The sequence below is a fragment of the Jaculus jaculus genome, chromosome 5 (genome assembly GCF_020740685.1).
Source record: "Jaculus jaculus isolate mJacJac1 chromosome 5, mJacJac1.mat.Y.cur, whole genome shotgun sequence".
NCBI classification, from domain to species: domain Eukaryota; kingdom Metazoa; phylum Chordata; class Mammalia; order Rodentia; family Dipodidae; genus Jaculus; species Jaculus jaculus.
The window spans coordinates 36,758,756-36,772,888 of record NC_059106.1 but is presented as its reverse complement, the minus strand read 5'-3'; the positions used below and the strand labels follow the sequence as shown (position 1 = coordinate 36,772,888).

At 51.8% G+C, this 14,133-nt stretch overlaps 1 protein-coding gene across 1 annotated transcript; it reads left to right on the top strand.

Moving 5' to 3' along the window:
• Positions 1-2,773: 2,773 nt before the first annotated feature.
• Positions 2,774-5,491, top strand: Rnf223 (ring finger protein 223). Its single transcript, XM_004657772.2, has 2 exons — positions 2,774-2,909; positions 4,207-5,491. Exon 2 carries the CDS (start codon positions 4,216-4,218, stop codon positions 4,981-4,983), a length of 768 nt encoding a protein of 255 aa, XP_004657829.1. The 5' UTR covers positions 2,774-2,909; positions 4,207-4,215; the 3' UTR covers positions 4,984-5,491.
• Positions 5,492-14,133: the final 8,642 nt, after the last annotated feature.

Below are 14,133 nucleotides of genomic sequence, written 5' to 3'. Positions count from 1 at the left end.
GCTTGATTGACGAGACTGGATGCCTCAGCAGTCCCAATCCGGCACTGAAGCTTCAGTCCACACTGGAAAGCAGCACTGGCAGCCAGGTCGGAGGAGGGGGTACTTTCCTTTTCAGAGCTTAGAGCTTCTTTAGGTAAAGCTGTCCAACCCCCAGAGGTGCCACCCACTCTGGGGGAAGGTTCTTTTAAAATGTATATATATTTTATTTTTATTTATTTATATATTTTTTGAGGGAGGGTCCCACTCTAGCTCAGGCTGACCTGGAATTTACTCTGTAGTCTCAGGCTGGCCTTGAACACACAGTGATCCTCCTACCTCTGCCTCCCAAGTGCTGGGATTAAAGGCGTGCGCCACCACGCCCAGTTCTAAGTATTTTTTTTTATTTTATTTATTTATTTGGCAGAGAAAGAGGGGGAGAGAGAGGGAATGGGTGTGCCAGGGCTTCCAGCCACTGCAAACGAACTCCAGATGTGTGTGCCCCTTGTGCATCTGGCTATCGTGGGTTCTGGGGAATTGAACCTGGGTCCTTTGGCTTTGCAGACAAACGCCTTAACCACTAAGCCATCCCCCCAGCCTGGGTTCCTCCTTTAATTAATCCTTCCTGGAAGCAACCTCAGAGACCCACTTACAAGGAATGTCTATGGATTCCCAAACAGGTTGAGTTGACAGAAACTTAACTATCACACCCAGCATTGGACAGGAAGAGATGGGGCCAAGGCTAAGGACTCTAGCAAAGTGGAGGGACTCCTCCACTGGCCATACCTTTGTCTCTTAGCAGGGCATTGCAGGGACTTGAAGCCAGGTCCATGTCCCTGGCAGTAGGGACCATGGCTAGGGTGGGCCTAGGATACTCTGGAAAGGTTATACCCACTTCAGAACAAGGAAGGGGGTCGATGAAGACTTATTTCATCCAGGAGCCTGCAGTAGTGTTGTGGGGTCTAAAATGAAGAGATGGGGGACTGATTGGTCGCTATCATCGAATGCATGTATCTATTCAACCATGCTTACATGCCCCCCCACACACACACTTGGTTATTCCCATCACTTGCCTGATGGTCAGGATGGAGTCCAGATGGGCACCATTCACCTCCCTAGACACTGCAGTACAAGACATTCCTCTGCTGGCTAGAACTCTCTCCCCTTGAAGATCTCCACCCCTGTTAGCAGGAGGTTGGCCTCTCGTAGAGTCTGAGCTGGGAAACTAAAGACTGGGAGGTTTGATAACATTCCTAAGCTCTCATAGCAAGTTTGCCTCTGGGTACTGGCTGTCCACTGGGTAGTCCTGGTGACCTCAGAGCTCTGATATTCCCAGGAGCTCTCTGGAGGATGTTCCCAGAGCATTTGGCCCTCCAGCTTCCTGGAGGCAGCATGTGACACACAGTCATGATTCTCATGGAACACAGGCTGGGACCTAAGCAGATCACCGCTCAGAGCCTCATCTTCACGATCTTTAACACATCAAGGGCCCCCATCTCTCCCCTTGGGCTGCTATACCCTGTCTAGGCACCTATCCACTACCTCCTCCTCTGTACCCCCACTACTCCTCTGGTTGCTACATTTCCTATGCCACACACCCCCCCCCCATTCTCGCCTCTCATGGAACAGGAAGGAAGCCGTAGTCCATTTCAGAGCTCAGGCCCCCTCAGAGGACATTGCCCCTAGGTTCCCTCAGTCTCTCACATTTCATCTCCCTTGGGAGTCTTGACCTTGAGCACCAGGACACCCAGAAACAACATTGTGGGGAGACCTATAGGTAGGTGGATGACTGAGGTCATTCAGGACCCCAGGGTCCACTGTTGTGGGCCAGCTGGCAGAGAAACCTCAGGGCTGGGGAAACTGGTCTGACCAAGAGGGTAAGAAAGGTAAAAGTGCACCTCAGGGCCTTCGGCCAATGAGCAGAGCTGCCTCAATTTACACTGTCTAGGGCCACCCAGGGACTGTCTCTGGACCCTTTTGTCTGCTAGGGTCCTGTGTCACCTGGCCAAAGCCCTGGCTGAGTGAAGGGCTTCCTTAGATCCCAAGGCATAGCTGAGGGTGGCCCAGCAGGCACTCACCCACAGACTGTTGTGTCCCTAACGTCCTTATCCTGACTCCACTCAGCTTTGACCTCTCACTCCCACTTCCTACACCTCAGAGCAAGGAGTTCCCCAACAACAGCAGGGTGCTGAGGCAGCAGCCAGTGAGGGTTTTATGGGAGGCATGTGTGAGAGGAAGCAGCAGAGGGTAGGGCATTAATACAAGTAAATGGGATTAGGGAGATGACAAGCTAGGCTGTGTCAGAGAATATTACCAGGATCAGTGGAGGGTCCCTGCTGGGTGGCAACCAGGAATGGGAGTAACAGAGACCCCATACTGGCAGACCTGCTTCCCAAGGAGAGGGGCTCTGAGTATCAGCATCTATTCCCAGCCTAGAGCTCCCAGGTCACAGAGGCCTGTGCTAACGCCAGATCCATCCCAGCCCTGAGTCTCACCCTGGCTCCCCACCATGCCCGTCCTGCTAGGGAGAAGGCGGGAGGCCAGCCAATCCCTGATGACCAGGGCCACACCCCCAGCCACTATGACTGAGAGGGTATAAATACACCTGTCCCGCAGTTCATGCCCCAAGAACTCATACCTGCCTCAGAGACCTGATCCCCACCCAGACGAGCACACGCATCACTACCCCCTCACACACAGCACAGCAGTGTGCCAGCCAGACCGGTGCCACAAGACAGCTGCTGGCTGCTGGCCTGTGGAGGGACACCTGCCAGGTGGAACAGAGGCTTGGCTGGATCCCAAGGAGAGGGAGCAAACACTGCTGGAGTTGGTCAGCCCAGAAGCTCAGAGCCCTGCCCGGGCTGGTGGAGAGGATCATGTTCAAGAACCGTTGACCCGTGGCTACAAGAACTGTTGACCCCTCCAGCCATCAGGTAAGGCCGCCTCAGCCTGTCCTCACCCTTCACCTATGCAGCCTCAGGGTGGGGTCCCTTCTTTAAAGGTGAGACCTGGTGCTTTGCCAAGGAACCAGTCCTCTGAGGAGCACAGGTAGCGGGGAAGATAGACCTAAAATCCCCTTAGACCCTGTCAAGATCACTGCTGCCTCCAGGAAGTGGTGATACCACATGCCAGAAGGTTGAGGCCCACATGACATCACAGCGATGTCAGATGATTCACATGGCCCCTGTGATGATTTGGTAGACCTGTGAATCTGGGTGAGGGGTCACCACTGGTGTGGCTGCCAGGCTCCATGAGACACAAGGCCAAAGCCTTTGTGGTGAATTGCCTTCTGGGTAGGAGCCCTGGGGTGGAAACCTGGCCCAGGAGAGGGTAGCAAGCAGGGCTGGGTGGGTATTGGATCAGCAGTCTCCAGGACTCCTATCAGAGGTGGGGTGGGCTGTTGAGGAAGGCTTCCTTCCTTGACGTGCTGTAGTGTGGCTCAGACTTGTTTGGGGGTGGGCTGCAAAAAGCATGACTGAGGCTGCCTCATCCCACTCTTTCTGGCCATGGACTCGGGGGCATTCCTTATCCCTATCCTTTGGTACCCAGATCCTTCTACTGACCAGACAAGCTGGCCCATAGGATCCTGGATACAATCAGGAAAATTCTTCCCTTGCCCCCAGGCTCTCCCTATCTTTCCCCAGCTAGATGGGCCCAGTTGGTCCCCCAGAGACTCTGGAGCCCTTGCGTAGCTCCCTAAAACTTGGGTATGTGCCATCCAAACAAAGCACCCCACACTGGGGTCCGAGTTTAACCCTATTTCATTTGACCCAGAGCTATAGGCAGCCTGTGAACCTGTCAGGGCTGCATTCACATTCACTGTGGTCTGGTGACCTGGCTGATGTGCCTTACCTTGGGGCTGACTTCTCCACATAGGACTGTTGTGAGCATTGTGTGATGTGGGCCCAGCCTTACAGAGCATGAACATAAATAGCAGCTGTGGGGCGCCACTGTCATCATCTGCACGAAGTGAGGGGCAACATGTCCAGCCATCTGTGTAATATTCCTGTGCACGTGGCCTGTGTTCCTGAAACCCCTTTCAGACTGCAGGCCTGGGGTACAATGGGTCTCTTGGCCCTCTGATGATTGGGGGAGGGAAGGTTATAGCTTGGACACAGGTGGACAGTGTCCTTCCCTGGAATCTGGGGCCAATGCTGGGTAAGAGGAGAGGGAGAGGGACAGGCTGACCTCCCAGGAAAGGGACAGCTCATGTTGATCTCTATTCCACAGCCCAGAACCATGTCATCAGGCCAGCAGGTATGGCACACATTTGTGACACCCCTCCGCAGAAGCAGCTCTACAGCTATGACACCCAGGTCCCCTGGCCCTGCTGGCAGCCCCAGATCCCCCAGCACACCTGGCTCAGAGAAGGTGGCTTCTCCATTGGAGTGCTCCATCTGCTTCTCAGGCTATGACAACATCTTCAAGACACCCAAGGAGCTCTCCTGTACCCATGTCTTCTGCCTGGAGTGCCTGGCCCGGCTGGCGGCTGCACAACCTGTGAATCGTTCTGGCAGAGAGACCGTACCCTGTCCATTCTGCCGGCAGCCCACACCAGTGCCAGCTGCTGGGGCCCCTGCACTGCGCACCAGCCGCCAACTGCAGGCAAAGATGCCAGTACACCTGCGGAGGGAGGAACCTGTGTGGCTTGAGGGCACCAAGCTGTGCTGCCGCCCACCACCCACCACACCTGGCCAAGAGGCCCCTGACTTTGTGTGTGTAGATGTGGGTCTGAGCAAGCCACCTGAGACTACCCCACCTGTACCAGTCCAGGACCCTGCCCCCCGCCAAGGCCGCCTGGCCCGCTGCTGGGCACGTTGTAGGGACTGGCGGCGAGTAGCATTGGTCTCCGTACTGCTGCTGATGTTGTTTTGTGTGGTGCTCTGGCCTGTGCAGTGTGCGCTGAAGACTGGGAATCTGCGCTGCCTCAGCAGGCCACCTGTGGCCACTGCCACTGCCTCCGCCACCACTGATGCCTTCTCTCTTGGGCCCCTGGCCAACAACTAGGGTCACCAGCCTGGGCTAGGCCAACCACCCTACCAGCTCCATGAATGAGTCCCTGGCCCACTGGGATTGAGAATATAGCAGCCTTGGAAGTTAGTAGTCTCCAAGGATCTTGGTGAACCTATTTGGGTTCCTCATTCTCTAGGGGTTGGTCTCAATGGGAAAAATAAAAGGATCTCCAAGGTCTCCAGTAACTGCAGGTTCCTAAAGACCCCAGAGACCTCTCTGACCCCCATTACAGATATGGGGAAAGGGGCCCTCCCTGACCATACTGAATTGCCAAAACAGGAAGAAACATCCTTTCTTGAGACATTTCTCTGTGATCCTCCCTGGATTCTTTCTCTGGGCAGGAATGCCCCTCTTCTGCTGAGTGGGGCTGCTGAACAACTTGCCCTTTGGTTGACAGAAGGAAGAGGCAGGGCATCCCTGTGCCCAGGCCACTACAGGAAGTTTCCCAACTGTCCCTGGATATTGTGAATAGTACATTTTAAAATAAATTATTTTGCATTCACGTTTGGTAAAATTCCTTGTATACCCCTTCCCCTTGTTCTGCTAGAAAGGCCCCTGACATCTACATAGTCCAGCCTCCATCCAGGTGACCCTATTGGACCATGGTTCTGTGGGGGAATTGGTACCCATTCTCTTCTGGCAGGCAGTTCTAGGCTTGGCTGCTCCCCTACACCATGAAGCTCTGGGAGTCCCATAGTACTGGGCAGGGCATGTAGAATCATTGTAGGGTCTCACCTGATCCAGAAGCCTGAAAGGGCTTTCTCTCCGCATTCCCCACCATGGCTGTCCCTTAGTACTCATGCCCCATATCCTTGCTGGGAGGCCTGTTTAGAGGACCACAGGACCCAGCACCCATATAGGAACAAAGGACTAAGTCTCCAAAGTAGAGGTAGTGACAACCATGTGAAACCCCATAGAGCACCAGGGTCTCTCCAGCAAACCCTCAGCCCTCCCAAGGCCAGCCTGGCTGCTTAAACAAAGTGCCATGTCACGAGGACTAAAGTCTTGCCCACCCCATCTTCACCTGGTTCTGCTACAAACCCCAGGAATCCCTCACCACCAAACGGGCATGATCAGGAGAGCCTAAGTCAGTTCCAGCTTGGGCAGGTTCCAGCCTGCTCACCTCTGACCCTGAGGCCCAGGTACTTCCTGTTCCAACTAGTTAGTACTCTGGCCAGGTCAGAGAGTTTAGGGAGATACTGAAGAAGCTGGGTGCAGCTGTGAGCAACCCACCCACACCCCTGGTCCAGGTCCCAGCAAAGATACAGAACTGAGACTAGCACTTTACTAAAGGTACCCCTCAGCCACAGAGCCCCTGTGATGGAGGACAATGCCTCCTTAGACCATGGGGCCGGTGACATTGCACCCTGTCACACATAGTCATGCACACATGGAGCCGCACCCTTGTCGATGGCAAGACCAGACACGTGAGACTGCACATGTGGTCACATAAGCATTTCACACATGCCTTCATTCCAGCAAGTCTTATCCACTGTGTGACCAGGTCAGGCTGAGTCACCACAAGGTCCACATCCCAGACCACCCTGAAGTAGGCAGTGTTGACTGGTGGACATAAGGACGTTGCTCTCCAGCACTGGCAGCTGTAGTCAAGCCCAGACTATCCCTGTTCCTGTTGCTCGTGTCATACACAGGGATCAGAGTGGCTGCAGTTGTGGGGCACACAGCTTCACTTGTAGCAGTCAGTTGTCACAGTCCTGCAAGCATCCACCACATCTCGTCTGGGTGTCTGGAACTGCTCCACCCCTGCTGGGAGCTCAGGACCACGAAGGGGACTCTGGGACCACTTATTTTCTTTTTTTAGAAGAAGGTATTTTTCAAATATATTTTATTGATTGATTTAAAAGAGAGACAGAGACATAGAGAGAGAGAATGGCCATGCCAGGGCCTCCAGCCACTGCAAACGAACTCCAGACACATGCGCCCCTTGTGCATCTGGTTTACATCTGTCCTGGGGAATGGAACCAGGGTCCTTTGGCTTTGCAGGAAAGCGCCTTAGCCGCTAAGCTTCTCTTCAGCCCTAGGGCCACTTTTGCAACTTCTCTTGGTCTGAGAGGCACATCAAGTTCTAGTTCTCAGCCCTGCGGGTCGACCAGCGGTTCAGCTGGATCCTGGCTCTATCCCACCCCACACCCTGTGGGGACTCCTTTGGTTCCCACAACGTCGCAGGCAGCCTGTTTCCAAGCTTCTGTTAGGACTCTCCAGCAATTTTAGGCATGTCCATTGGGGGTGGAGTGGGGAGGGAGGTGCCAGTCACCAAGAGACCTCCAACTCTGGCCCCACTCCACTTCACCTGTTCACGCAGGCGCAGCTCTGCAGCTCCTGGACACTAGCTTACACCAAGCCTCAGTCTGCACCAGCCCCAAGCCCTGACTGGATGGTTTTTCTGGGTGTCGATGTCTTAGTCCAATCATAGGGACAATCGGGTTTAGGGTGGCAGGGGCGGAGTCCGGGCATAACCAGAGGGCAGGGCCGGAAAGTGAACGTGTGGGGATGGGTTAATAAGGATTGGACCCAAGAGAGAGGTCTATGGGCAAGGGGACAGGGGGCGGTATCGGGGAGGAAGAAGGGTAGTTTGGTAAGGGGCCAGTGGACAAAAGTGAGATTGGAGAAGCCAAAGGGCAGGGCGAGTAGGGGCAGGGCCTCTCAGGGACGGAGCCTGAGTGGATCACATGCCTAAAGATGATGCCTACTAGGATGCCTATCACCGCGGTGTCCATGCGTCCTAGACCTGAACTGTGAGGCAAAGTTTGTTGTGGCGTTTGGATCCCTGCTCATCCAGGAAGCCCAGACTATGGTGGGATGGAGCTGCAGGCCGTGGTTAGGCCCATTGCTTCACTGTGCCTGTCGGTGAGCATGAGACCCCCTGTTTAGCTGTGTATCCCTGGTGGGACTGCACATGGGGCCACAGCACACGTCGGGTGCAGGGATGAACCAGAAGTGACCAGGTAAAGAGGCTGGGGATGTGGCAGAGCCAAGCAGGATGGGAAGTAAGCAAAGACTAGGGGTTGGGACAGAGAAGCCAACTGGCTCAAGGGTCCAGGGAAAAGAAGGAAAGGGGTTTGGAGAGATGGTTTAGGGGTTAAGGCATTTGGCAAAGGACCCAGGTTTGATTCCCCAGGATCCACGTAAGCCAGGTGCACAAGGGGGCGCATGCATCTGGAGTCTGCAGTGGCTGGAGGTCCTGGTGTGTCCATTCTCTCTCTCTCTACCTGCCTGTTTCTGTATCTCTCTCTCAAATAAATAAAAAGAAAAGAAGGAAAGGGGAAAGGCAAAATTGGAGTCATTGAGTTCTATTTGGGAAGAGCCATCCTGAGGGGTTCCTATGGTTCTGGAGATCTCCACCCTCACCCAGGGGTGATTAGCTGTGAGCAGACTATAAGGGGCAGAAATAGACACCATTTATTTCATAAAAAGGTATACAAAACTGCTGACATGGACCAGGAAGAGTAGGGATGCAGATGTGCGTGTGGTCACCCCAGAGCCAGGGGCCTGAGACCTGGGCCTGAGACCTGCAATGACCAGAGCCCAGGCCTGGACTGTAGCCAATGGGTTGAGGTACATGGAAGTTACCAGATCCAATGAGGTTGGGTGGAGGTTGCTCAGCCGAGGTGCAGATAGGGACTCCCTGACTACTCTGACACACAGTCATCACCCAGCAGGCTTGGTCTCCTGCATGCACTTCCCCTGAGCCTGGTGCTCAGCCATGTTACACACACTCAACACAGCTGTCCCTGGTTGTAGCTCTGGCCAGGACCCGAAACAGTTGTTCTGGGGAACAGTACTTTACCCCAATCTGTCAAGCAGACCATTAATAATACACTTGTCTGCAGATATACACACACATACAATCACCCAACTCTCTGGGTCTTCCCTCTACCCCAGTGCCCCACAGACTCCTTTCCCAATGAGAAAGGGCCATGTTCTTGACTGGAAGAAGTAAAACTGGTCTAGCTACTGCACAGGGTGACCCAGAGAGCTACTTGGCCTCCCTCTCTCACCTCCCTGGTGGTTAAGACAATGATTTGTGTATTTTGGCTGAACATAGCCCAGAATATAGTCACCAACCTTGAGTGGTCATATAAACTTCTCATTCCTCAGCCTGCCTTTGGATTTGAGCCACTCTGGAAGGGATAGGTATCTACCTACTGATCCCACAGTTTAAGTGCCAAGGTACAGACCTATGCCTAGGCAAATATACACAATAGCCCAGGTGGTCAAAACGCAGCTTCTCAGCCTTGAGGCCAGGGAGGGACTTAGGATCTATCAGGTACTGCCCTGCCTCACCAGCCTTGAGTTCTGCCAGTGTCCACATCGTGCGTAACTTCTCTTGGGACCTTAGCAATTTGGAGGGAGAGTGAGCGAGATAGAGAGTGGGCATGCCAGGGCCTTCAGCCACTGCAAACTCCAGATGTATGTGCCACCTTGGGCATCTGGCTTACATGGCTCCTGGGGAATCAAACCTGGGTTCTTTGCCTTTGCAGGCAAGTCCCTTAACTGCTTAGCCATCTCTCCAGCCCAGAACCTTAGCTCTTTTTGGACCTGCCAACAAGAGCTCCAGTCTAATAAAGGGTTGTGGTGACTGGCTTGTGGTTTCTGTGATAGACTGGAGCACACCACCCATACTTGTTTCCCTTGCACACCCACCCTGACAGCTGATGTCACTACACTGATGTAGTTCTTGCCCACATTATACAGGGTGATATGGGTGTGGCCAATGGAGAAGGGAAAGATGCTAGTCACATCTCCTAGGTAGACCCCACCCTGCCTTCTTGGCCACTGACCTATTGTGAGTAGAAGTGGGCAGCTGGGAAAAGTCCAGGTATGTAGACATAGTTCCATGAAGCCCCATACATGCACGTACTGAGCATGAGCCTTATGCCTCACAAGGCAGAAGAAATTTGCAGCCTTTGTTTTACTATAGGATCTGGCATTTTTGCTACTGCAGTGTCTAAGGGAATGGAGGCTTCAGCATGGTTTCATTAATATCCCTTCATCCTCCCCCTGCCCAAGTCCTAGAGGATGACAATTTGAGGTGGGCACCAGTGGGAGCAACTCCAACTTCTCCAGGAGTCTTGTGTGTCCTTCCTGCAAACATCTTCAGGATGCCCAAGCTCCCTTATATATCTCTCAAGGCTCTTGGCACTGCTGCTAACCCTCATGGCCTAAAGGGGCTAGCAGGGAGAGAATGTGCCAAACTTTTCAGAATCGCTACAGCACTTTCCACAGGAACTGTTATTTTGCTGCCACTGCCATTAAGCCATTCTACCTTGAGCTTCACCTCTTCTGGGAGAAGTCACACTGAAGTTGCTCTGTGAGGGGTCAATAGCCAGTGCCTTGAGGAGAACCTCCCTTCCCTTGGCCGTCCACTTCCTACAGCCCCACTGTAGAAAGTCCTACTTCCCTGTGCAGCATCCTCAGGGTCCCAAAGAGGGCAAGCCTTTTCTGGATCCAGGGTTCATGTGGGGTACATACCTGCTTAAGGCGCTTGCCAGTTCCTGACTTCTCTATTACAGCATTCTTCCTGCAGTGCTCAGCCAGGCCAGAGCCCGTGGAGCTGCTCCCTGCCTCCCACGCTGTACTGGCTCATGTCTGGCTGTGGGGCAGCAGTGAAGGGTCTGACATTGCAGCCCATTCTTCTCGGAGCCACAGCCCAGCTACACACCACTTGCCACCTGGAAGCAGACTGTGATGTGGGGACACATGGCTAGCAGTTGGCACCCTGTGAGCACAAAGGCCCCAGAGCTGCTGAGTCTCTCATACCAGGAGGCTGCCCAGATGCCCCTCCTCCACCAGCAGTTTCTTGGCCTTGAAGTACCGCATGGTCCAAAGGAAGCTTGGAGGCTACATCCTGGCCAGGTGAGGGCCAAAGTCCCTCACCTAGGACTTTGGGCAGCACTGTACCCCAGTAAGACCCTGGGTTTGTCTGGCCTACTTCTCTGACCTCAAAGCCTCCAGGAGGCAGCTGTGCAAGGTCCAGTGTAGTAACTGCATAGCAGCCTAGTTCTCAGAAGTTCGGGACGGGGAACCTCCCAGAACACACCCAGTTTGTTTTTTTTTTTTTTGACAGATACAGCTCCTTGCAGTGAGAAAACTGTGGCCGAAGAACTAGCCAGGAGAGCTTGAAGAGATGGCTCAGTGGTTAAAGGTGCTTGCTTGCAAAGCCTGATGGCCAGGATTTGATTCCCCAGTATCCACATAAAGCACATGCACAAAGTGGCACATGTGTCTGTAGGTTGTTTGCAGCATCAGGAGGCCCTGTATGCCCATTCTCTCTCAAGAAATAAAAACATTAAATATTAAAGGTGCATGCCTTTAATTGCCGTGAGTTTGAGGCCAACCTGCCTATATGGTGAATTCCAGGTCAGCCTGGGCTACAGTGAGACCAGGATGTGGCTTCTGCCCACCCACCCCTACAACTGGGGCCTTGAAGGAAATGAGTCCAGAGCAAGGGACAGGTGCAGACACATCTTCAACTTTGCATGTATGTGCAACCTTCAGCACTTGCATCACTGTGCATCTGGCTTACGTGGGACCTGAAGAGTTGAACCTAAGTCCTTAGGCTTTGCAGGCAACCACCTTAACCACTAAGAAATCTCTCTAGCCCTTTATTTTATTTACTTGAGAGAGAAAGAGAGAGTGTGAGGCAGATAGGGAGAAGAGAACAGGCACACCAGGGCCTCCAGTAGGCTTGGCTAGCACCTTTAACCATTGAGCCATCTCTCTAGTCCACAAAAAATAAAAATTAAGTGAGGGTTGGGCTGGAGAGATGGCTCAGCGGTTAAGGTGCTGACCTATAAAGCCTAAGGACCAGGATTCAACTCTCTAGAACCCACATAAGCCACAGGTGATGCATGTGCACGAAGTCACACATGCCCACAGGATGGCACACGTGTCTGGAGTTTGACTGGTTGGTATTCTAAAGGATTCCTGTATCTGCATTGGCACCTCTTTCCCAGTTTGGGGCAAGTTTTCTTCTATGATTTTGTTGAAGACGCCTACTATGCTGAAATTCTCCTTCTACTATGCTCTGAATTCTTACATTTGATCTTTTCATAGTGTCCCAAATATCTTGAAATTCCCATTCATACTTTCCTATTAGTTTGTCTTTCTCTTTGTTGGACTGTATTAGATCTGCCACCTAGTCTTCTAGCTTAGATATTGTCCTCTCCTTCATTCATTCTACTGGTGAGATTTTCTACAGAGTAATTTTATTTCATTAACTGTGTTCTTCATTGATAGTAATTCTGACTGGTTTTTCTTTATTATTTCTATTTCATTACTTATGTCTTGTATTGACTTCTTTATTTCATTAAATTGGTGTCCTGTGTCTTGATTTCCTCTTTCATTCCTTTGATTTCTTCTTTGAACATATTTATAATCATTATTTTGAAATCTTTCTCAGGTATTTCCTCTAACTTGTTCTCACTGGAGGTCATTTCTGATGCACTAATACTTTTTGGTGGAATTATATTGTCTTGATTTTTGGTGTTTCTTGTTTTATAATGTATATATTTTTGCATCTTGGATTAATTTAATGCTTGGATTTTCTAGTTAGCTGCAGTATTATTAGATGTATCAATCTGATGTTATATATCTTCAGGGTAGGAGCTTAAGGTGCTAGGTATGGCTCTCAAGACTCTCAGAGTATCTACAAAAGTGACCCTAGGTGTTGGTTTTCCTGCTATGAGAGTATTCAAGTAGGCTGAGTGGAACAAAATACAGGGAGATTCTAAAATTTAACTAAACAATGTACACTTTCAATGAAAAACAGCACAGAGTATTTATGCAAGCATAGGTATTATGACAACCAGATCCTCTAACAAAGTCACTGTCCCTTAGGGTGTGTGGTGCCCCATACACTTAATACCAAGTAGGAGGTTAAGATATCTGGTCTGTGGACGGTTCCAAGTCAGCCTGTGACCAAATGAGAGCCTTCCCTAATGTACAACAGAAGAGGAAACAAAGCCACTATAAATCAAGAAGCAACAAATAACAAGCCCAAAATATAGCTTATTTAAGAATGGCAAATCCAACCATCCATCAGATTTAACATATAATTTATCCTGATATGGAAGGTGCAATTAGCACTTCCGGTTCAACCCTATATACCAGGCTTATTTGGCAGGTACTGACCTGGTGTAATTCCAGTTACCTTTTGGCATGATTCTGGTCTTAGTTATGCTGCGCTCCTGCTTGGGTCCCTCTTTGGTGCACTGTGGGTTCAAGTGGGCTGGCTGGGTCATTGGACCGCTGCTCTGGTTGCTGTGAGCTCCCGATGTTCTCTCGTGCTCGCACTGGCAGTGGGGGAGGGGAGGCTGTCAATGGTGGCTCGAGGTCTCTCACTATCTATGTGATCCTCTACCTCATGATCTGCTCCTCCGTTGTTCACTGCTGTTCTCCCTTCACGTTTCTTGAGTTTGGGAAGAGCTCTGGTGTGAGTGGAAAATCCCCTCACCTGCCTTTTCCTGCGGCTCATGCCGAGCCTGGCGGCTATGGCCCCGCAGACCTGGTGCTGCTGCTGCTGGAGCTGCTTCTGCTGGCTTTACGTGGGCTCTGGATGCTCTGGATCTCTCCTACTTCTCTGCTGCTGTTGGTAATTTCTTATACACCTCACTTTTTAGTAGAAGAGTGTATTTTGCTGGGGTATTTTTTGGCTTCTTCTCCCCAGGCTGCTTTGGCGTGGTTCCTACGCCGCCATCTTAACCTAAAGTCCACGTATCTGGAGTTTGATTGCAGTGGCTGGAGGCCCTGCTGCACCAATTCATTCTCTCTCTCTCTCTCAGTCATTTAAAGAAGTGAGGTTTGGCAGATGCCTTTAATCCCAGCACGTGAGAGGCAGAAGTAGGATCACCGTGAGTTTGAGGCCACCCTGAGACCTACGTGGTGAATCCGAGGTCAGACTGGGCTAGAGTGAAACCCTACCTCAAAAAACAGCAACAACAACAAAAAGATAAATAAATCTTGTGTACCCAAGGCTCCTCTTTCCCAGAAACCTGGCTAAACCAGGCACCTCCTCTTCCTGGGCAGGGTGGCCTGTGAGACAGCAGGGCCCATATGCCTTGCCCAGACCCAGGACCAGAGCAGGGAGGGATTTCCCTGCCACATATCTCCCCCTTAGCAAGC